The sequence below is a fragment of the Ostrea edulis genome, chromosome 2 (assembly GCF_947568905.1).
Source record: "Ostrea edulis chromosome 2, xbOstEdul1.1, whole genome shotgun sequence".
NCBI lineage: Eukaryota > Metazoa > Mollusca > Bivalvia > Ostreida > Ostreidae > Ostrea > Ostrea edulis.
Genome location: NC_079165.1, coordinates 82,481,466 through 82,505,280, shown reverse-complemented (window position 1 = coordinate 82,505,280; position 23,815 = coordinate 82,481,466). Strand labels below are relative to the sequence as shown.

The 23,815-nt window shown below is 36.1% G+C and overlaps 1 protein-coding gene and 1 non-coding gene across 7 annotated transcripts in view; one reads left to right on the top strand and one right to left on the bottom strand.

Moving 5' to 3' along the window:
- LOC125678695 (protocadherin Fat 1-like) overlaps positions 1 to 22,438 on the bottom strand; it is a 54,469-nt gene extending 32,031 nt beyond the window's left edge. For 4 of the 6 annotated variants that reach the window (XM_056155167.1, XM_056155164.1, XM_056155168.1 and 1 more), the window contains exons 1-4: positions 22,294 to 22,428; positions 12,357 to 15,728; positions 6,081 to 6,395; positions 2,327 to 2,388 (exon numbers count right to left, since the gene is read on the bottom strand). In XM_056155167.1, coding sequence (XP_056011142.1) covers positions 2,327 to 2,388; positions 6,081 to 6,395; positions 12,357 to 15,708 — 3,729 coding nt within the window. In that variant the 5' untranslated portion in view covers positions 15,709 to 15,728; positions 22,294 to 22,428. Of the gene's footprint in view, positions 1 to 2,326; positions 2,389 to 6,080; positions 6,396 to 12,356; positions 15,729 to 16,808 lie in introns of all 6 variants that reach the window. The other 2 variants (XM_056155163.1, XM_056155162.1) reach the window with 2 other exon arrangements.
- A 573-nt stretch (positions 22,439 to 23,011) lies between these two features.
- On the top strand, positions 23,012 to 23,082 carry Trnag-gcc (transfer RNA glycine (anticodon GCC)). Its single transcript has one exon. It is a non-coding gene; the product is annotated as a tRNA-Gly (tRNA).
- The last annotated feature ends 733 nt before the right edge of the window (positions 23,083 to 23,815 follow it).

Genomic DNA, 23,815 nt, shown 5'->3' with positions numbered 1-23,815 from the left:
AACCCATCTCTTGCCCAATTTCACCCCATGGTTCCTTTCCTTAGTTAATGCAAATCTGCAAGCTGTTGTAATTAGATTTACTTAAAATCAAAGAGGCTGCATGTCTGGATAATTATAGAGAACATCCACCTCTCTATTAAGCCAACAATAGTGGGTCTGATCTCAGGTATATATTCTAAAATGTGGGGGCGCTTTCTGCATCAGAGGAGCATCATTCTCTTTGTAATTCTCCTGACCTTGTCAAATTTAAACAACTACAAAAACAGAATCGTGACAAGACCCAAGCACAAGGTCAAACAAATTTGACATTCCAAATCTTGCTTTTGTTCCTAACCATACCCCAATGGCTATCAGAGCATTAATTACCTAACTCATTGTCATAGTTTAATCGATTTCATACAGATAAAGAAAAAGTTTTGAAAATGACCAAATCAGATTTTCTGCTCTATCTCCTTCCCTGGGTCAGCTGTAAATGTCTTCCACACATCATAAATGGCAAGCAAGCACTCAAGGAAATTAAATGAAATATCCCCAATTAGTCTTCTCAATATTTATTCCTTTCAGACTGTCAAATTGCTTGAGGGAGTCTTTACTCTCTTTTAAAATCCTTGTAAATCTTGACAAATTTAATCTCAATCTAAACATGACTTAACATTATTTAAAATCCGAACAAGAGGAGTTTTATAAGGTGAAGGGTAGTGTCCATCCATAAGCCTTCAGACTATTTATAAACCCTTCTGACCTAAATTTTACACAGAATGGGTCCATTTGCATGTCTAAAATATATCTATCATTTTGACATATCAAATAAGCCCTTATCAGCTATTTCTCAAGAAAAGTGTGAGTTTTAAACAGGGCAAAAGTTGAACACCATTTAAGGTATTTTGTTCACAATGGTTTCTTTGTGTCCTGGTACCCCCCAGTAATTATGCCACTCATGATAATATCAGTGGGAAATGTAATTTTTAATACCAATGCATATTATCAATTCATGACTTTCATAATGTCCCCGGACAAAACTTTTTTTTTCTCTTGAGTATGTTTCAATGTGCAATTTTGTATGCTTCCAACGCCTGTGTCCCTCTTACGAAGAATGAATTCTCCAAGATTGAAATCGATATAGTCTTCATCAATATTATCCATTTTATTCTCCTCTGTGGAGTACACTAAATTGATGTATTGTCCAATTTCTTGCATACCAAATTAAACATCTAAATACCCTCTATTTTGCTAATGATAAAAACAGGTGCTTAACTTGTTTTTTTTTTTTTTTAATTTATTACAAATTCACATCTGAAAGAAAAGACTACTTGAAAATCAAATTATCAGAACCATGATAAAATGTCTGCCTTTAATAGTGTCCCCCCAAGAGAAGTCTGAATAATTGATTTACACTTGCATCAATAGCATACGGCTTCAAAGTCACTTATCAAAAGCAAACAATCCATGCAGAGATACATGGAAGTTCTGATTGACTTGTTTGAAATTGAAAGAAAACGCGGGTCCGAAAGTGTCCAAAGGCATGCACATACAGTCCCACACTGAATGACACTGCTCTTTTGGATAGGTTAACAAACATTCATTTTATACGCGACCTTTTGTACCGGTTTCCAGCATTTGATCTTTCTTTAAGTCAACTTAAAGGTGTCCCCACAAACACCTGGGACAATAAGTAAAGAAAATAAGTTTTATTTTTTTTAAACGCAGACATACTTTTAACCCAAGCAGTCTCTGCATGACTTCATTATGTTCAAATAGTTATTTTATTGGGCACAATAATTGATTGATCTTTCATTCTTTTAATCACAAACAATTTATGGAAATGCTCATAAAAAATGAACAATTTACTTTATATTAATGTTCATTCAAACCCCTATGCTTGGTTTGTTGCTTTGATTACAACTTTGAAGTTTGGCATCTTTAATGTAATAGAAGTTTAATGATTCATTAAGAAATTCTTTTCTTTGAATGATTTGAGCTAAGCTGTCATGTGACTTTGGTGTCTCTGCCCTTGTGTTCTGTATGCACTGACAGCATCAGAAGAACTGGGTTCCTCTTGACAGAGCCTGCTGTGAAGCATACACCAAGGATTGTTATAAATTACCTGTAGAATGTGTGCACCTGAGATTGTTATAAATTACCTGTAGAATGTGTGCACCTGAGATTGTTATGAATTACCTGTAGAATGTGTGCACCTGAGATTGTTTTGAATTACCTGTAGAATGTGTGCACCTGAGATTGTTGTAAATTACCTGTAGAATGTGTGCACCTGAGATTGTTATGAATTACCTGTAGAATGTGTGCACCTGAGATTGTTTTGAATTACCTGTAGAATGTGTTTCTCTTGTCTTTCTCTGTCCAGCCTTTTCCTGGTAGTTGTGATCACTCCTTAAAAAAAAAGAAATAATTTAAAAATTTTAAAATATTCAGTATTTATGTCAAATTAGAGCAATGAGCAACACCACTACACTGTGTGTACACAGTGTTCAATTGTAGAAATAAGTGATACATTACAAAAAGCACAAAGTAATATGAATTCAGTATTTAAAAAAAGTACATGTATAATATAAAACAGGATCACAGTGATAAGTTTCACCATGTAGTCAACAGAGAATATGCTACAGGAAAAAAAACTTTCTTCAGTCATATTAGATTTCCTGGTTTGTGAATATAAAACACATTTTTTCACAACTTTCAAAAAAGTCATGAACTTGGAATATGTATGAAAATCATGCAACAGATAGTAAAGAGACAAGAAAGGTGTGAATTTCAGTTTTATTACGTAGACAAAAGATATTGGAGCAGGTTCTTACAGCAGGAATGAATGACCCCTACACAGTTGCTATCCAACTCCTCCCCACTCCAACCTTGAAGTGGGACAAACAAAGAGCCCTATCCTGTTCACCTTTGCTCTCAGTAAGTGGATATGCCACTCTGAAAGTGAGCTCCTGGGCCCCGGAGACTCTACTAGATGGTGGGTATACACTTCATACACCACCCCTAGAAATAAATCATCCAGCGTCGATGAATAGCATTCACAGTTAAACTTAATACTTGCTGATAACAATCTGGTGGGGATAATTAATCATGTGAGTTACTATCAAATAAAACCTGGTAGATCACTACAGCTGTCAGACCAACCAACCACTTAACAAATCTAATTATGGTTGTCATAAGATTTCTTTAGATTTCTATCAAACGTTATACATGCAACAATTGTGATCATCTAACAATGGAGTTTATCCATTTTCTGAATCCACAGGTGTGCTTTATGAAAATTTATCAGGTCTATCTCGATATTGTTGTTCATAATGCACTAAAACAGATACTGAACATTGCTCAGGGCTGCTCAGCAGTAATACACGATCTCTCTAGGATAGATTCTACCGTTAATTTACTTTCCTAACCCAAGGGTACAGTAAACAGGACAAAGCACCTGGCGTTGTCAGGGGAGCGAATCAGCTAGTGACAGGTTCTCAGATTGGACTTCCATTGTGTTTTTATGGCACATGTGCATGTGTCAGGCTGGCTCTCTTCTGATGGAGAGATCAATTTGAAGTACAGCTTTTGATTTACTTATCCTGGTGATGAATTTTTACCTCTGACCTATCTGGTCCCTGAAAATCGGTCTAAAGCTATCGTGCAACACCCCACAATTCAAGTCAGACAACGAAAACATGATAAATGATTCAGACTTGCAATTTAGTTTGCTTTATATAACATGGCACACATTTCTATGTCTTTTTAAAGTTCCCTCAATTTAACCCCGATTCCAAAGATTAAAAAGAGATGACAAAAATATTGTATGCGATTGAAAAGCTTTGTGGCTTATGAAGTAATATGGGATTTTTATGCCATGCTTGATGACAGGGGGTAAGGAACACAAAGCTAGCTCTGGCTTAGCATGTCTGTCACATGAAGCTTTTATTCAGCCTTAGATAATTTCTTGTCTGCCATTCCAAGACTTTAATTACGTAAACAAAAATGTAAATAAAATACTTCAAAAATCAAAAAATCATGTTTGTATTTTGAAGTCTTTTAAAATCCATAATGTTTGCTGAAAGAAATGAACATCAATATGCTGATTCATAGCTTAGTGCAAGAAAATCATAATACCACCGCCTCTTAGTATTTTTATTACAAAATTATACTTGTTACATATTCTCCAGGCACCATCATCATTTATTCCGCCAATGGTGAAATCATAACTCTTTATAGTGTATTACAGAAGGTAAACACATTTAGAGAATGCATCAAAGGCTCTCGTTCTCAGCAGCAAAGAAAGTAAACACACAAAAAAGCATACAAATAGTAGAAATTGAAAGTAAACAGACTCCAAGATCAGAAAAGGGACGGGACTCTCTTACTGAATAGAACTTGGTCACAGAAAATAAACTGACATATGGATGAGTGGCCACAAATAAAATTTCTCAATGCAGCTCAATCCTTCGAGCTTCCTACAAGAACAGATGGTTAAGACTGGTCCCACTCCAATGTTGACAAAATATTTTCAGAAAGGTGTATCAGAACTTATTTGTGCTCTGTCAATGGCATCAAGCTTCATCAGTGGAGTAAAAAATTGAACAGATGAACATGAACAGACTAAATCTTAACACAAGATCATTTTCTGGGTGGGCAGAACTATACAATGCTTCATTATTTTAGTGCAAACAGTTAACACATGTCATAGTTCTCCAAACAAAACGCAGTCTGTGTCAGTCAGAGGCTTGACAAGCTGAATGGTAATCCTTGATATGGGGGGGCTGACTATGGATAATGTACTCCGACGAATTGTGAAAAATGATAACATTTACAAGAATTGATAAAGATTCGATAAATTCAAATTTGATATCTGTAAGGCACAAAGTCATTCATGCTGCTGTCTATTTCATACTTTGGTACCCCGATGTGGTTAAATTGTTTTGTCCTTGTAAGAAATCTGACTCCTTGGCCAGACAGTAGTCAAAGTACCAGAATAATAGCTGCTAGGCAAATAGACAAGCCGATTTAATCCTGTACACAGCAAAGTGTACCTGCATTCACATGTATGCATAATCAATGAGATGCAACGAAGACCTTATGAAATTTTCCCCATGAACAATTTCTTGGGAATGCAATGGTCATATAATACATCAGCTTATAAAATCTGCATGCAACAGTTTACTTGCTTCATTGATAAAGAGGTGACTTAAGTACTTGAAACCATGCCCCTAACGTAATTAAGACTGATTTTTTATTTTTACTTTGCTGCCAAAAAATTAATATCGAAATTATCTATGCTATTGTCTTTACCTCAAATTAACACAACATTCTACTGCAACAAAAATATTTCCCATTTTCACCGCTTTAATTAAGAACTTCAAACAGGATATTCTCTTTAAAAACTTCCCAAACATAATTAAAAAATGTCTGTAATTCATTCCCAGATCCATGTTTTAACACCTTCATCATTATGTTTTGTTATTAAGTTTAAAGCGTTTGATCTATGGAGGTTTTTAATGTGCAGTAAAGCAGATACAAAACACCATGTGGTCTGATAAAAAGTAGCAATATTGTATACAGAATGCCTGCTTTAAGATATGGGTGTCCATTTAAAATACATCCACTTCTTTATGTAAGAGAGCAACAACGACTTTAGCACCCCCCACCCGCAGGAAGATCCGAACATGTGACAAATTGTTCCGTTTTGTTTGATTTACTTGGGCACCCCATTAAACACAAGCCAGCTGATACCACTTCATTTTTTGTTCTCTCTCGCTCAACTGACCCCTGTTAAGTAAATCTGCTGCTACAAAAACTGCCATCATATATCTTTAGCTTAGGGCACAACATTTTATGAACTTGTTCTTAGATATCTCTGAATGGATACAAAAAAAACCTCCCTCAGTGGGAGTTACACATTCACATCTTACAGAAATACCTATGTCGTTCTAGCCATCAATGAAAATAAAAAGAAAGTTAAAGATTAATCCCCGATCCATTCAAACACTTAATTTTCAAGCTATGCTTTGAAGTCAATGCATGGTCATGTCTCTAAAGTGTAAACAGACTAAAGTAAAAAGGGGGCAAGATTTCGTTACCTGTGATTCCATTAATCCTAAAGAACGATGAAGGAGCTGTCTCCGCTATGCTGTAACTCAGTTCCTGCTGCGATGTGATGTCATCATCGTAACCCTGAACCTGTCCGACCACTGTGCCCTCTGCCGCATTTTCTGTGACATTCATGAAGTATATTGGCTGCTGCATCTGTGGGATATTGTCGTTGACGTCCGTGATTTTGATGTAGACTTCGTGGCGTGTGTGGAGGGGGACAAGGCCTCGGTCTGTGGCATATATTGTGAGCCAATAGTGGGAGGTGCTCTCACAGTCCAACACCCGACTGGTTCGAATGATGCCTACAACATAGATATTACACAATCAAGAAAAATTGTGGAATAATCACCCTTTAGAATGTAGAAAGTCATGTAAATCTGGTATAAAATGCATAGTATACTAAACGCAAACTATTTTTTCTTTCAACATTCCAGAATTAATATATACTTTTGTTTTGTATCACAGGCGAGATATGGGCATTTTGTTTAGGCAATTCGTCCCCTTGCCTTTAGGACAACAATGCAAGGGTAGGGAAACGAGATTGATTTCGCTCCCAGAGTTCCTCACCCTCATATTCCCATTACTTTCCTGGCAAGTTCCTATTTCCTTACATTGTCACCCTAGCATGCATATAATTAACTTCTACCTGCAAGGGAGCAAGAATATACGGATACAAAAATGAAAGAAAGGCCTTAGAGAGCAAACATGCCACTGGAATCTTGTTCCCTCAATCATCCTCATGTTCTTACTCCTTCATACTTTTATGCTAAAATTGAGTGTTAGAGGAAGCAGTACTAATTCAGAACACTATCGAACATTCAACCTCACTGGGAGTTCTTAGGGAAGTTTTTCAAAAGAACAACTGTTAAAAACTGTATCTAAGATTGTCCACTTTCTCATTGATTTTTATGCTTATCAAAACCGAGATAAAGCATCAATTAACAGCACAATCGCCACGATTCTTTCTTTTTTTCAGAAGCTAAAATCCATTCTTCCCCCTACAGAAAGCAATCACCATGGATTCCAATATAAATTACAAGACCATTGTCATATTGATCAAGAAGCAAAGGAATTGCCAACAGATGGCTCAAAGGTTCACACTACATTGATAAAAAATTCAGACCTTACTCTGAGGATGTGAATCTACAAAGAGCTAGTTATTAGAAAGTTCCATATCCGGAAAGGTTCCATTTATGCCCCCTGCTGTGTCGGAGAAACTCAAGTGAACAGACTGCATATCATAATATTGTAAATATGGATAGGGCAATTAATATATTTTTAATGAACAGTACTTTCTTCTTAACAAACCTTTATTTCATTTGATTATGGTCCCCAGAAAAAATGACCCAAATTAAAAAAATTACAGCCATTTCTCTCCTTCTTTAAAATATTAAACTTGCCCCCCCCCCCTCCCTCATCTGTAACTGACTCTAATTGTAATTTGTAGTGTATACCTACACTATACCATTATTTCAAGTGTGTGATTTGCTCCTTGAATATTCCTTTCACTTTCTGTCCCAAATTAAAATATATTTCTAATCTATAGACCAAAACTGACGGGACATAAATGGGAGACCAACAACATCCTACCTTTAACCTCAAATTGAGAGACAAATGGATGGGGTGGGAGTGGGGGGTGGGGTGTGTGCACTTTATGTGGACAGCAGCACTTACTACAGACAAATATGATTATTCCTTGTAAATCAGGAAACCTATTTATCAGGACTCCAATCATGGTAAAGGATATAGAGTTGTAATTTACAGTTTACTAATCATGTGAAGGGAATCTCCTATTCTATAACATTAACGCTTTAATTTTCCTATCTATCCATTTGTAGAACCCTACATATCTCAATCACCTACATGTTGTCTATATACACCTTGACCTAAATGTAGCTGGCCATTAGACAAGTTTTCAGTTTTCTTTCATGCTTTTTTTTTCTCTATAGAAACTGGTCATCAGACAAATTTTAAATATTTTCTTTCATGGTCCCCCCCCCCCCCCCCCCCTTGTATTTCTTAAATGTCACTAAACCTTGTCTTATTTCCTGATGATAATGTCATAAAGGTAAATTATATATCAGTAGTTTAGAGATGATCAAACACATCAAATTACACAGCAAACTGTATAGTTCACAGACAGTGAATAACAAAGTAACTAGCTCATATTTCTTACAAGGTGTCATAAAAAATATATGACAAATTACAAAGTCTACATCTAATTTATTTCTCGATCATGCAATTGTAGCATGCATGTGCTTTCACTTGAAACGTATATTACAATCCTAGTAGATATGTTATAAATAATTTCCTTGGTATCTTAGACAGCACAACTTCACAGACATGACAAATTGCTTTATATATCACAATCATTAACCTACCAAAAACCCTGGGAAAATACTTTAGCTAGAAATAATACCTAATTGACTTGCGGATTCAAAGCTGCACTGATGACCTTTATACCCATTGTTTTAGATGACATTTCGACTAACATTCGACTAGTACTCAGTGCCAAATATCGGTGTAACAAGCTAGCTGGTCTACAATTGCACATGTATTGTTGTCATATTCTGTACGTGGCATGACTCCGGATTTATCTTCAAAGGACAAACAACTTTATGATGCCTATCTCCAAAAAAGTACATGCACTATTAATTAGGAAAAAATAACATCAAAGCAGCCAGCTTGGTGACACTATGGTGCAGCGCGTGCACATCTAAGGAAATATTAGACTACTTCCAGTACATCTGATACAAAGAATTTGTCCCACTCATTATTTGAGACATTGTCTGAATAATAAAAGTGCATTGGAATATATTTACAACACATTTCTAAAGTTATTTGTCTCGTAAATTTTGAATAACAACTCCTTTTATTCATTTGTGGATTAACTTTTTTTTGTAAACTCTTATTCAGTAAAAAGTCCCCATCTTCTGGGGCGAAGACCCTGCTGTTTTTAAACATATGCTGAAGTTTACTGGGCACACAGACCAAGAATGCCTGGCATGTTATCTGTTTCAAATGACCATAAAACAATCCAACCTGTTTATTTTCAGTAACACTCCAGCAGAGTGGTCCAAATTTCCATTTCATTTCTGTACTTTATAACCCTTGAATGGCTTTGGTTCATGTGCAGTGGAAGGAATTTGAATCAACTCATGTGTTGCCTTGCTATCTTGTAAATGGATTGATATTTATAAATATTCAATTACTCTGCACTTTTGATGTCCCTGTACATACTCTAAAAATCCATTTGATGCTTTCCTTTCGTGGACAACCAAAGTTATAACACATTAAAGTTGAATAAAAGTCCATACTCTACGGTGTAAATATTTATTGCCAACAAAGAAAAATATTTTGAAGGCTAAACTACACAGACAAAGAGTTAAAAGCTATAGAGGGATTATGAAAGCCAATAATTAAAAATTTACACTGTAAGAAATGTTTAGAGGAAAATTAGAGAAACACACTCTGCATTTGTTTTGACAACAAATTTCCATTTCAGAAATTGAAAATTTTGATATAGGACTTGTTGACTGGTAAAACAAATATTTTCAATGCCTGAACCACAAGCTGATTATTTACTTATTTTTCAGTGTCAGAATGTTTAGTCAGAGTAAACCTGCTCCTTTCACTGGATAAGTAACCCCCAATCAAGCAAAGTACCTGCTGAAATGCTGACTGATCCCGCCATTATTATAATTGCTACACCTAGGAATCCGATGGAAAGATTAATTTCTTCCTGGACAGGTAATAAGATTAGGGGCCTCAAGCTGCACCAATGACCATTAGGACATATCATTGCTAAATCAGAGGCCTTGCTATTTATTAATATGTTCATTTCATTCATTAATTAATATGATACTTAGACAATGTATCTGTACAATTTGATGTTGAATGATCTAACAGAGAAATACTGACAGCAGATTGATGTCAGCTGCTCAAACACTATCATTGATCATGTCAATTACAAGCTTATACTAATTGTAATGTCATCATGCTACTTAGGCTGTGAAACAGAATTGTCAGAAGTCTTTCCAACCCTGACATTTGTCATTCAGTGACCCTGACCTACTACTTAAGACACTTCCAAAACTGTTTAGGGCAATAAGCTATACCGTACATCAACCGTACATCAAGACAGGACTCGGCTGTGACAACCAAACCTCCCCTAAGACACGACCTTTAGCTTGGCTTCAGAAAACCACAAAGGTGTAAATAGAGTTCATATTACAGGTAAAAAATTGACATGTCTCCGGCTATCCAACCACTAGTGATGGGATAAGTAGATACAACAGTGAATGACTGATAGGCCTGTACTGTGCATACATTCAAAAGCTTGTAAAAATACAACTGAAATAGGCTGAAAATGCTCTTTTGCCAATTGTTATTTTTGACAAACTGCGAGGTTTCTTAACAACAGGTGTAAATGTTATACGATGTGATAACCCAACCTGTGCCGAAATGACTGTACCCGAGAAATACAATCCACGATGGTGGCGATAAGTGGCCATGACATATGACAAATTATCAATATCTCTTCTACAGCGCAGGGTGATCTAGACATTTTGATAAGAACACAATTACTGTGATTTTCGGAATGACTCAAAAGAAATTTTGTGCATCGTGACTTTCCATGTTTTCTTTCATTACTTATCCTGTTTATGAGTATCATAAAATTACATGTAATTACACCATGCACCAGCAGATAAACCGATAACACCTTGATCAATAAACCTGCAGTTTTCATTTCTTTGAGAAAGCATATAATTCAAAATTGCTATAATATCAATTTCAAATTACTATGAAAATAGCTACTAAATACTTTTTTATAAGAGAAAATTTAGAAGAATTAAATGCTCACATGAACTCATCTATAAATTTATTTCAGATTATGAATTGACCGTGAGTGGCCCTTTAGTGTTATGGTTTTCAGCTTTGTAATTAGTTTCATGCAGTACATGAATATGGAGCATTCCTTGGGACAATATTTTCACATTCCAGGTTTTAATGTGATCAATAGGAATAAATAGAGTGTCAAGAGTGTTTCAGACTTGTAAGAAATTAAGACCTTTTGGTACAAAATCTGTCCACTGGCAATTTTCATAACAAAAGATGACAAATTTGAAGTGTTTAATTGTTCAATGAAGTGCGAAATATTAGAACATTAGAAGTGTGAAATATTAGTTTAATAACCTTTTGCCATTTACCTCCAGCACTCCAAAACATTGTGTCTTCGTAAATAGTTCAGAAAGCTACTTTACAATAGTGTTGCTGCCTTAAAGATTATTAAACGTCTATGAGATCTATAACCTATTAAAATAAACCGTAAAATATATTCTGACCTAAAGCTGTATATTTTAATAGAAGACTTTGTATCAATGTTCATGGAAAAACAGTAAATCTGCTTTACCCTCTTATTTCACAAATGTGTTACTTAAAAGATATGACTGTATTAAGAAATTTAACATTTGAATTTCATCAAGTGGCTATTCAATTTAATATTTTAAATTCAAACCTAAAAATGTATTCTTTTAAATGACTGTCAAGACTCATTTGGACATTACAAGGCAATTATTACAATTGATGTAGAAGGGGCTGACAAGATTTTAAAATAATTTACCAGGTAAAAGCACCTGCAGATCTTTTCCACCTTGAGGGTAGTTTATATCATCTAATGCAATCAACCAGATGTTTTATTGGAACAAATTTTTGTATGCTATAAAGCCCCCAACTTTGAATGGTAAGTGTTACGATAACAACTCTAATATCATGCTCGAGTTTGCTGGGGATCATCTCAATTTTCTGCATACTGCCAAATGATGTAGAAAGTGTTTGTTGAAAAAATCCTGTGAAAAATGATCAATGTTATGCAACAATAGAAGTACTGTCTTACATAAATTACTGCTCTTTACATTCTGCATTATGTCTCCAAGAATCTTGTTTATGGATTTTGCAACAGGTGCACCTAGGCATGAAGATTCATGTTAGTCTTTGAAGAACATATTTTGTGCTAATATAATTGCATCCCTCTTTGATTAAATCCCTACTAGTGACACAAGCTATTCATCTTGTAGAGGAAGGTGTAATTATTTCTCAACAAAACCATACCTCACAGTCTCAATAACTTTATAGTCATGCATATCAGCCTTTAATGCAGTCTTAAGCTTTTGATTTGTAAAGAACATGCTAATGAGTGCTGACTTTTTGTCAAACAAGCACTGTCTGTCACACTGACAGGTATTGAAGGACACAATTCTTACCTTCATTGTCAATGCTAAAGAATCCCAAACCGCTGCCCTCTCTGATGGAGTAGGTCAAGGGGGTTGCCATGGAGACGATCCAGGGATCTACATCCGGGTCACGGGCTGTGACTGTCATCACTTGTGTACCAATAGGAACGTTCTCCTTCACAATGCCGTATCCCACAAAGTCGTCAAACTCAGGTGCTTCATAGTTCTCATTAACATCTACAACTTCAATATTAATGAAGCAAGCAGATACCATGGAGGGATTACCTCCATCTTCAGCATGGGCACTGATGTTATACACTTGCTTGGTTTCATAGTCAAGAGATTTGATTAAGCGGATGACCCCTGTATCCCCATCAATCTCAAACATGTCCTCGACACCGTAGATGAGTTTGTAAGTGAGCCTTCCATTTTCTCCTTCATCTCTATCCTCTGCCTTGATGGTGGTGACCACAGTTCCCACCGGAATGTCCTCTTGGATTTTGATGTCATAACTGTCTGGGACAAACTTGGGAATGTTATCATTGTCATCTAATAGAATCACTTTCACAGTAGATGTGGAGGACAGAGGTTTCTTGCCGAGATCCGTGGCTTTTACGTGCAGATGATACACACCTTGTATTTCTCTATCCAGAGGCTTTTTCACAGATATTATTCCACTTTTTGAATCAACACAAAACTTATCCTCATCTCCAGCCAGTGAGTAGACTACTTCTCCATTGTTTCCGATATCCAGATCTGTAGCTATCACCTGGATGACTGTGGCATTCACGAGCAGGCTTTCATACACAGACACCTCATAGTTGTCCTTCTCAAACTTTGGTGCATTGTCATTCTCGTCTTTCAAATTAATAGTGATGACAGTAATATCAGACTTTCTTTTCGCTGGGTCGGCCATGTCGGAAATTTGTATTTCAAGGTCATATTTTGGAATATTTTCTCTGTCCAGTTTGGAAACGACCATCAGCTCACCTGAAGATGGATGGACTTGAAACTGATCAAGTGAATCACCATCAAGAATAGCAAACTGCACCAAGCCATTAAAGCCTTTGTCTTCGTCTGTGGTCCCTATTTTTAAAATGCTAGTGCCTACAGCTGTACTTTCCGAGATTTCTAATGTTTTAGACAGTGTTGAATTGAATTTGGGTGTGTAACCATTGGGTGTTTCTAGGGCTCCTAATTTGGGGTCAGATGATGGGCCTTCATCATTGTTGTGACTAGATACCTGCAATATTTTCAGAAATCTCTCTGATGCATCTGTGGATTGGCATTGTACATTTGCATCTTTGTTTGATAATTGTATATTTTTCTTATTGTTCACCAAAGTCAAGTTAACAAAAATTGGATCGGAGTCAAATTTTCCATCGCTGACAACAATAAGAATTTGCCGTTGGTCTTGATTGTGAAGTTCCACACTACAGTTCAAAATTAACTTCCCAGTGCTTGAATCAACTTCAAAGCAGCCATCTTCATTTCCAGACTTGATAGAGTACGTGAGATCACTATAATCAAAATCAATAGCTGGGGTGGTTACAATGTCCGTCCCTATAGGGGCTTCACGGGAAAGGTACCCCGAGCAATTCACTTTCTCAAATAGTGGACTGTTGTCATTGACATTGTGCAAATGAAAATAAAGCAGGGTTTCTGATTCTCGGCTGAATGGACTGCCCCAGTCTGTTGCTCGGACAACAGCTCTGTAGTCTCTTTTCATAGTCTCATAGTCAAGGCTTTGTGCGAGTTTGATGTCACCAGTAAAATGATCAATTTCAAATGGCAATGCATCTTGGTTGGTGATAGAAAAGCTGACTCTTGCATTCATGCCCTGATCAGCATCTTCAGCGACCACTTTGTAGATTATGGTACCCTCAGGGGTATTTTCATCAAAGACAATATTAGTCTCATTTACTTTGAAAACTGGTGCATTATCGTTTGTGTCTAGGATGGATATAGTGACAGTTGCAGATGCTTTATTGAGAGTACCTACTGATTTGGGATTGTAGGCATTGATGACTAGTTCAACAGAAGAATCAGTTTCTGCATCTAAGAGTGAGGCCGTTCTAATTAAGCCGGTTTCTTTCTTGATTTTGAATAGATTTTTGTCATTTCCGGATAAGATTTCGTACATGAGCTGAGATGTCGCCCCCATTTGATTTGTAACACTGGGCTTTACATAGTACACGGAGGTCTCCACTGGCACATCCTCTGGAACTGAGCTCTCATAGTGGTCAGAGACAAATATAGCACCATAATCATTTAGGTCATCTACATGAACATGAATTTTTTCATGAGTCACTTTAGGGGGATTTCCTGAATCAGAGGCTTGAATGGTTATATAAAAATTATTAAAAATGGAACTCTGTCGCTGTGAGTTTGTGTATAGTAGATGATATTCACCTATAGTGTCCTTGGATGGAAGCACTTTAAAAAGACCACTTGGATCATTGTAGATTGAAACATCCTTAATTTCGCCATTTTTCCCAGCGTCATCATCACTAACAGTTAACACAGCATATACAACTCCCGAATTCCCTGTATTTTTAATTTTACGGAAACTTTTCACACTTATTTCTGGTGCTTGAAAGTTCGCTTGTGTGACATATATTGTTATTTTCGCATTTCTTTGCATTACAGCACTGTACACTGATTTAGGCCCTCGATCCTGGGCAGTCACTGTAAGATGGTGTATTCGTTTCTCAAAAAAATTTAGTGGTCGAGTTACGGTTATAGCTCCCGAGGATGGATGTACAGCAAAAAATTTAGTTTTTGTCAACAGGCTATAGTAGACTTCTGCATTGACCCCCTCATCACCGTCCGACGCAGACACAGACAGAATCGTGGAATGTAAGCCAGTGTCCTCAGACACAGTCACGTTATAATTCTCCCTGTCAAACAATGGACTGAGATCATTCTTATCCTGCACGCGAATTATCACATTAGTGTACGCCGTTAACACATCCTTCTGTGTTACCTGTCCAACAGCTTTCACTTTTAAATAATACTTACTAATCAACTCACGATTTAGACTCCCATAACTACTAGTGTGAGTGCGAATTCGTAAAAACACAAAATCTCCAACTCTCTTATGCTCCACTTTGAAAATGTCTGATCGATCACCATCGACAATTTTGTAATTCACATCTACTTTGGGGTCTGTAATGTAAATACCCATCTTCTGTGAGGCCGTGATGTAGCTCCGGCTGGGTGCCCGCTCCGGAATGGTGGCATTGTACAGCTGCGAGGTGAAATGAAACTGGTCTTGTGACATTACTTCCCCCTGTATCCATGGTATATGGAAGACCAATGCAATCAACCACAACTGGAGCCATTTTCTGCTGTCCCACCAGGCTTGGGCAAAACTACCCATACTGTTCACTCTTCACATCTCTGTAAAAAAAAAACCCAGAACAAATTCAAGTTAAACTGCTTACTTGGTGAAAAGATTAAACGTCATTCTGAAATTTAGATCATGAAGATTGACAGTTTTTACAACTGAACACAATCCATTTAAGGGCTTTAAAAAAACAAATTATCAATCAACACAGCTACCCCACGGAGTGTCTAATTGTGGCATTTGAGGAGCAAGTCCATATCATTACATAGGACTTGGAGATCTTACACAACAATGCTGTAAATGATTAGTTTTTGTGCCTCTCTCCTGAGGCTAAATTGTAATTAAATTCAGGACAAGGTGACTTGTCAATCACTAGGCAGGATATGTTAATCGAAAAACCCTGTACATCTTTTTTTTCTTTCAAGACGACTTACAAACAATATACAACTATATCCAATGATCATACTGAGAATTAATTTCAACAGAAAATGACAAGTATACACTGCACAGGGATATTTTAATATGCATGTTCAAATATACATTCAACTGGTGGACAAATGTCACACTTTACGAAATCAATAATTACGAACTCGAGTTCAAAATAAAAATGTGATTTCCAAATTCAAAATTATTACTCGCCGTCAATTTAATATCAAGGATCCAAAGCATTTGAAAGCTCTTGTAAGCTTCTAAGTGTTTCAATCTTTTAAATCAGATTAAATCATATTTTCCATAAACTAGATCATAACAACAAAAGAAGATAAACAGTTGAGAAAGGCCGAGCTGATTTGTTAGTGCCCATTATCAAATGACGGCACATTATCCTCTGCATTGTATTATCTCAAACTGCAGGTAGTGGGCCAAAACTAATATGTACCTAACTCCCTTGAGACTCATTCATCGAATTGATATCGTTTTATCAGATGGACTTGACTTAATACTCATTCATAAAGACTGTGAATCAAATATAGTGTCATTATTTATATTAAACACACCTGCAGTCAAACCATATTTAGAATGCCTGAAATCAACACAACATGAATTAAGTAATGGTAGTCATATTTCACCATGAAGCATAATTCACACAGTTTCAAAAACTGGTAAAACATTGTCTAAAAACTAATATGGTGTACCTTTTAAGGTAAATTCACATGTAAATCCATTGAGAAAAAGTGAATTGTCATTAATCTCCACTTTAGCACCTCATAAAACCCAATCAATCACTAGATTTTCAGATCACCTGTTCCCTGACAGAGCTCACACTCCAATACTCTACCAAGCTCTTATCAGATGTGTTTTCAATTTTCCCAGGTGAAATGGCCACATCTTGAAAAGCGAAAAACGAAAGACTTGTTCCCTTGCAAAATGCTCTGAGCCGTGATAAAAAAAGACAAATTAATTTACATAACAGACCGTTGGTTTCCTGGGCTTTATTGAATCGGTGTCAGACCAAAACAACAAAATGTAATGCACTACCTAACCCCTAAACACACCTGTAAATTACCTTTATCAACAGCACACAGTATATCCTGCTTGTGTGCACTTCGTCAATGAATGAAAAGAGTACCGCCAACAATTTAAACAATATGGCTCCTATATCCTTTTAAAAATTGAATTCAGAATCTATTATCTTTCTAAAAACCTAGTTAACTGGTTTATTAATGTTTACATACATTATAGGTACATTAAATATACAGATTAGAAAATGATAATTCAATATGCAAGTACAGTTATAAATTTCTTCTTGTATGAAGAGACACAGTGCAAGTACATTAAATTTTTGATGAAAAGAGTCCAATGACCTTATTCTGCAATTTGAAATTTGAAATGCGAAGAGATGGTCTAATTAAACGTTTCTGCCTCACTTCATTTTCAAATTTTATACTCTATAATTTGCATAGGGTCCCGATTTTAAATCAGGTGAATTTTTTATTACCTGTGGCAATACACAGGACACAAAATCAACTTTTTTGTACCTGGCACAAGGTAAAGTATTAATTTACTGCTGTACATCATGACCACCCACTAAGCCTTTGCAAATCTCGGTCATTTTTCTTTGGGCTTCCACTTTAACCTTTCATCAATGATTTTTATTTGCCAAACCAGATGAAAATCATAGGATCTGATATAAACAAAGAAACCTGAACTAATAAACTGTTGATTGTAAAAACGAAGAAAAGAATTGATTGAAAACATGGCAGCTAAAATTCGTAATCAAATACACATTCAAGCACATACCTATAAACATAATTCTTTTCTAAAGAATCATATTAACTTATTAAACAACATAAAATACAATATCACGTGCGAACAGCCAGACTTTCATCAATACACACTAGACTCCTCCCTCACAGAATTGTCTATATTTATGGACAGCTAAAGGTCTTACTTTTATTTTCTTATCAAACATAACACACCCATGATCAACTTGTAAAATGATGTTAACCAGAATTTGCACATACTTGCAATGGAAGTCCCAGAAATAAACGAAACATAAAGACCTGACAATGAGATGGGTCGTACACAGCTGGCCGAACCCTAATCCCATTGACAAATTGGGACTTTAATGGCTGTGGTTTACCCACGTCACCTTGCAGTCTTTGTATCATGTCAAACCTTGTCTGCCCCGTGTCTATAGTCTGCTAATAGGAACTCCTCTTAACACTTCAAAAATACATCCAAACTGAAGTGAAAAGTCAACAATAATATACTTGCAAATAATCGATGTGAATTGAATCAGACAGTTACATAAATGTTGGGTGCTACTCAAATTCAATAAATTTCATACATTTATAAAACACAATTTATGCAATATATGAGGTGGGGGGGATTATGTAGTCTCTGTCTATCAAAATCATTTCAGTATGCAGTAAGATCTTCGCTAGCCACAGGTTAAATTTCTATTTGAGAGGAGAGAAGTGTTCAGAAACCTAGTAGGCTAGCGAAGATGTGCCATAAGATGCATATTTTCTATAACTGAAAATGACAAACCAAATGCCCATTTCATATAACCAGATTTTCATATTTTTGAGACCAGTTGATTGACAGCTATGTTGTATAGAGCAAGCATTATGTACTAGTAATTTACTATCTGTCCTATCCAAAAGTCAATATACTTTAATTTAACTTGTCCAAATAATGGCGATATATTCTGTCTACATTGCGTATGTACACAGGTGTGCAGATAAACATGTCTCCTATGTGGTAACACAATGTGAAACACGACACATACAGTCTGTCTGGCATTCAAAGGCTGCAATTAGCTGATTACGACACGTTCAACATAATCGACATGTAAAACATAATCATGTTAATTTGCAGGTTATGTGCATGTACTTTGATCACCTAGAATACAGAATTTTGGTAGAAAATACATTCAGCTATAGCACATTTTAATATAAGTGGGTTTTTTCTTCTTCATTTAAACAATATTTTTTCAATGAATTGATGGGATTGGAAAGCAAAACAGACTTAGCCAATATATACGAGACCTCTCCCTTTTTACGTAACGCTGATAGTGCTAAAAAATTGCACAATAGAGCAGGTACTGGCCGAAAAGACACTAGGAACTACAAATATTTATTGAATTCCTTTATCAATACAAGAAAATAATCCCAAACATGTAAAAATAAACATCAGTAAAGTCTGGTTGATAAGTAGGTAAATCACAAATATTTTAACTAGGATTCCCTCACAGAACAACATCTGAGAGAAGCCTTTGTACCATCAGCAACCTGTAATATCATTAACACAACAAGCAATGCTGATGCATTCAGGTAAAACTTCCACAAAACAAATCGCCTTCCTCTGATAAGAACTTTTGACCCCCACAATCAGGAGAGATATAGACAACACAAATTAGGTCTGAATTGCCTGTACAAAAGATGACATTTGTTAGACCTATCAAAATAAAACACAGTCATTGTACTTATCACAACAAACCAACACCTTTGCATAAAACCTTACAAAAATACTGAAATAATACTTGTTTGTGGAGGTGAAATGACTTCACTATCAGACAACCCCTTACAACAAAGGAGTAAAACTTGATATGGGCAGAGAGCGGGCGATGTAGGCACTCTAAACATGACTTACAAAGCTGTCGCAAAAAAAAAAAAAGATGGCAAACTCTGATAGTATTTATGTCATGTGTGGTGGTTTATGAGTGAGGAAGTGTGGTAGTTTGCTGTGGTTCACTGACCACTGATGTGATGTCGACAGGAGGAGACAGTGCGACTGCCCAGCATTGTCACAACAATTCATCAACTCCAACCCCAAAATCTACAAAAACACAGCCCTTTGAAGAAAGCAAACAATTTGGAGTGCACATGTAACCCTGCAATATTGATAATGTACAAAATCTTTTGTGTATTATACACAGATCCACACTGCGTGACACAATCAAGACTGACAGAACTCGAGATGATCAATTGCTCTGGTCTTTTCTTGATCTTCACTCTTGCAGAAGACTTCAGAGTTATGTTAAAATCGTAAAAAAAAATATCTGCAGACTTCAATGCAGAAGGAAGACTTTCAGATGATCTGCAAAATCAATAGACCCGGGGATGAATCACTACACAGGCTGTATCCTTATGGCTGTTGTCTCCGAACTTCTTGTACTAACCTTTATAAAATTCAGATAGATCACCCATCATAAATCTATTCCTTTCTTTCATGGATAAAGACAGTTTAAATATTTATCTGGATGACAGAGCACATGTAAAAACATGAAAATGTATATCCTAATCTATCTACATGATCTATAATCATATACCAATAAAAAACAAGATATGTCATGAAAAAAAACCTGGACTGTTCACAGCAGGAGTTTTTCCAAGTACTCTCTCTGGTTACTCTCTTTGATGGAAGTTATAAATTCTCTTTCGTTCAGAAATAAGAGGAGTTTTATCAAATAATCAGATAAATCAAAAGAATTTTATGTTGTGTATTTCATGACTATTTGTCGACACCTGCCTTTCTCTCTCCCTATCCCATTTTCTAACTTGAGTCCCCTGGCTAGAGTAAAATGGTTGCAGAGTATTTGTTCTGGACCAGTAATTGCTCAACACTTGGCCAAGTATAATAAGCACCTTCAGCACGATAGAGTGACTGATAAAGATAGAAGTAGCCCAGTGTTTTGTCCAGGGTCTACTCAGAACATCAAACAGATCATAATCACATCCTCCCTCCTAGTCTCACTAACAAGGTGTGGAGTTTTACACGACTAAAATGACTTATACCTGTGTCCCAAAAAACTCTTGGGCGTCAACGAAACACATGACCAAGACTCTATATATTCTGAATGTTAACTACATGACCAAGACTCTATATATTCTGAATGTTAACTACATGACCAAGACTCTATATATTCTGAATGTTAACTACATGACCAAGACTCTATATATTCTGAATGTTAATCTACATCATCTGGTGACTTGGTACTGAGCAAAAAAAATCATATTTGGCTGAGCGACACAGGGGGTTATAACCATGCCGTGATAAAAACATGCTTTGGTAGCAAAATCGAGTCATCAGACCTGTAAGGACTTCCGCCTGTGATTTATGTGATTAGAAAACTGTGCAGACTTACCTGGCTCATGCCAGTTCTAAATCACCAGCTCAACTCAAAGACCCCACTGAACGGCAGGAATCACAAAGAAAGTACGAGTAAAAAAAGACTTAAATCCCTCAAGATTTAAAATATGATTAATCCATGCTTCATGTTTACCATATCCCTCAGTCTGGGCCAATAACCTTTCCTGAATGAATCAAGAAATAATATCCTTTATTTTCAAAGTCTTTTCATCCCAATTTTGCAGAATAAATAGTTTATCTTTATACACAAAAGGTGTGTATTTTCACGTATATGTCCTGTCTGCGGTGCTCAGTATCACTTAACAACATTTGTCAAGATTTTAAAATCAAATACATTAATAAGAAAGTGAATCTTAAAGTCCAACAAACCACTATTCAAACAAATGAATCACCCAAAACTAAACGACTGTGCATTATATCATATCCGATGACAAATAACAAGAATCCGTATCAAGATTTGTTGCTTAATCCATTTAATCTATTAATTAATGCACTGGGACTTAATTACCAACTTTTAAGAATATAATGTTGTTTTTTCATTATAATGAACAGCAATTATAAAACTCATTTTCAAACAAAATTATGAAATTGTGGGCAATTTATGAAAATATTGACAAAATAATTTTGTACATCATCAATTAGATACATATTCAAAAGACAACTACTTTATTATCTCTAACTGATTAACAACTGATACAAAAGCGTGTTCTCTAATCAAAATAAAATTCACTTTCACAGTTCTGATTGACCAGTATTAGTACCATACCGTACACCAGAGTGAACTGCACATAAAATGCAAAAATTTTCTAAAAGCGGTATATGCAATGTTTAATCATTGATTTTTTCCATTCCAAAATATCTTTACCAGCTGCTAAGTAAAACATCTTTCGCTTTTTTTTAACACTGTCAAACGTGTCACAGAGTCTGCTTTGACAAACATTACTAGGCTACAAAAATTGTATATGGATCCAGTAATATTGCGACAACAACAAAAAAATCCTTGAATATAGAAACCGTACAAACCTTTATTAGGATTCTCAATTTTCCTTTTTTAATCTCAAGAATAACATCATACTGTGCACATTTTTTGCCGACTTTCTTCTTTCCAGTATCGTCAAATGTTTGAGGTCGGCCATGCTACACTCGAAGTTGATTGAATGGGCGGAGTAATTGTGTGCATATTCAAATAGTTCGTATTTACATATTTATTTTTCATTCATAATACAAACCAAAAGTTACAAAAACTCATAGTGAATTTCTAAGATGATTTAATCGACTGATTTGATTTTTTAGAAAATAGTGTATGACAATTCGATGAATATAAAAAAAAAAAATGTTTATGGCGTATGAATAATTTTCGCTCCGCCCATTTCAGGTGAAAATACACGCAAAGGTAAAGGTCGATGGCGACACGGTGACATGGAGTGGGATTGTTTATAATATAACCTAATGATTTTCTTTATATAAAATTAGAGTCGTTGCAATCACTAGTATATTATAATAATGAATATAAAGGGACAGAATTTTGGAAAACACGTGATCTGATGCATGATGTGAATATTCACATGAGCTTAAGAATTCATACGCCACTTGATCAAACTTTCTCCAGCTGCATGTACTAGCTATTTGGTCTAGAGTCACTGTAAAATATAAGGAAAGCTTCGTGATGCTAATGAACAATGTTCGTGGAGCCTATTGAAGGCATGGAAAAGACTTCGGGTGTAACTTCTTTTGACTGTAAGCATCGGTGGTTCAGTGGTAGAATGCTCGCCTGCCACGCGGGCGGCCCGGGTTCGATTCCCGGCCGATGCACTATTTTTTCTTCTTCTTAAAACAGGTATCCTTCTTCAATATTTCTTGTTTCGATGCTGCTTTACGTCCCCTTTGATAAATTTTCACTGATATTGGGAAATGAAGGACCACAGAGTTTGGTATGCATAATGAAAGGTGAAGATAACGTACACCGATCAAAGTAAAACTTATACTGTATCAATTTTGATGCACCAGGTGCGCAGATGCTCAACTGAAATGTTTGAAATCCGAAATAACAATCAATTTGCTAGAGCTATTTTAGGGAAAAACAGAGTGCAAAATGTGGAGTCAAATTCGTCTAAGGATACGGATAAATCCTATAAGCGATACAAAATAGATGGTTGGGCAAACACAGACCCCTGGACACACCAGAGGTGAGATCAGGTGCGGCCTAGGAGTAAGCATCCCCTGTCAACCGGTCACACCCGCAGTGAGCCCTATATCTTGATCAGGTAAACGGAGTTATCCGTAGCCAAAATCAGTGTGCCACGAACGGTCTACACAGCACACAGCATTTGACCCAATGATAGGTTGTATTGGCAAACTAGATCGTTATAACGACCATAGAATTTGTGAAATGTTGACTTTAACGAGACTGTTGAAACCCCTGTACCATCAACTTGTTTGTCAGCTATATTAATAGCTTGCCTCGATTTAAAAACTGACCACACGTACGCAGAACAAGCTCTTGCGTATCGAATCAATTGAGAGATATAAACACCATACATGCAGG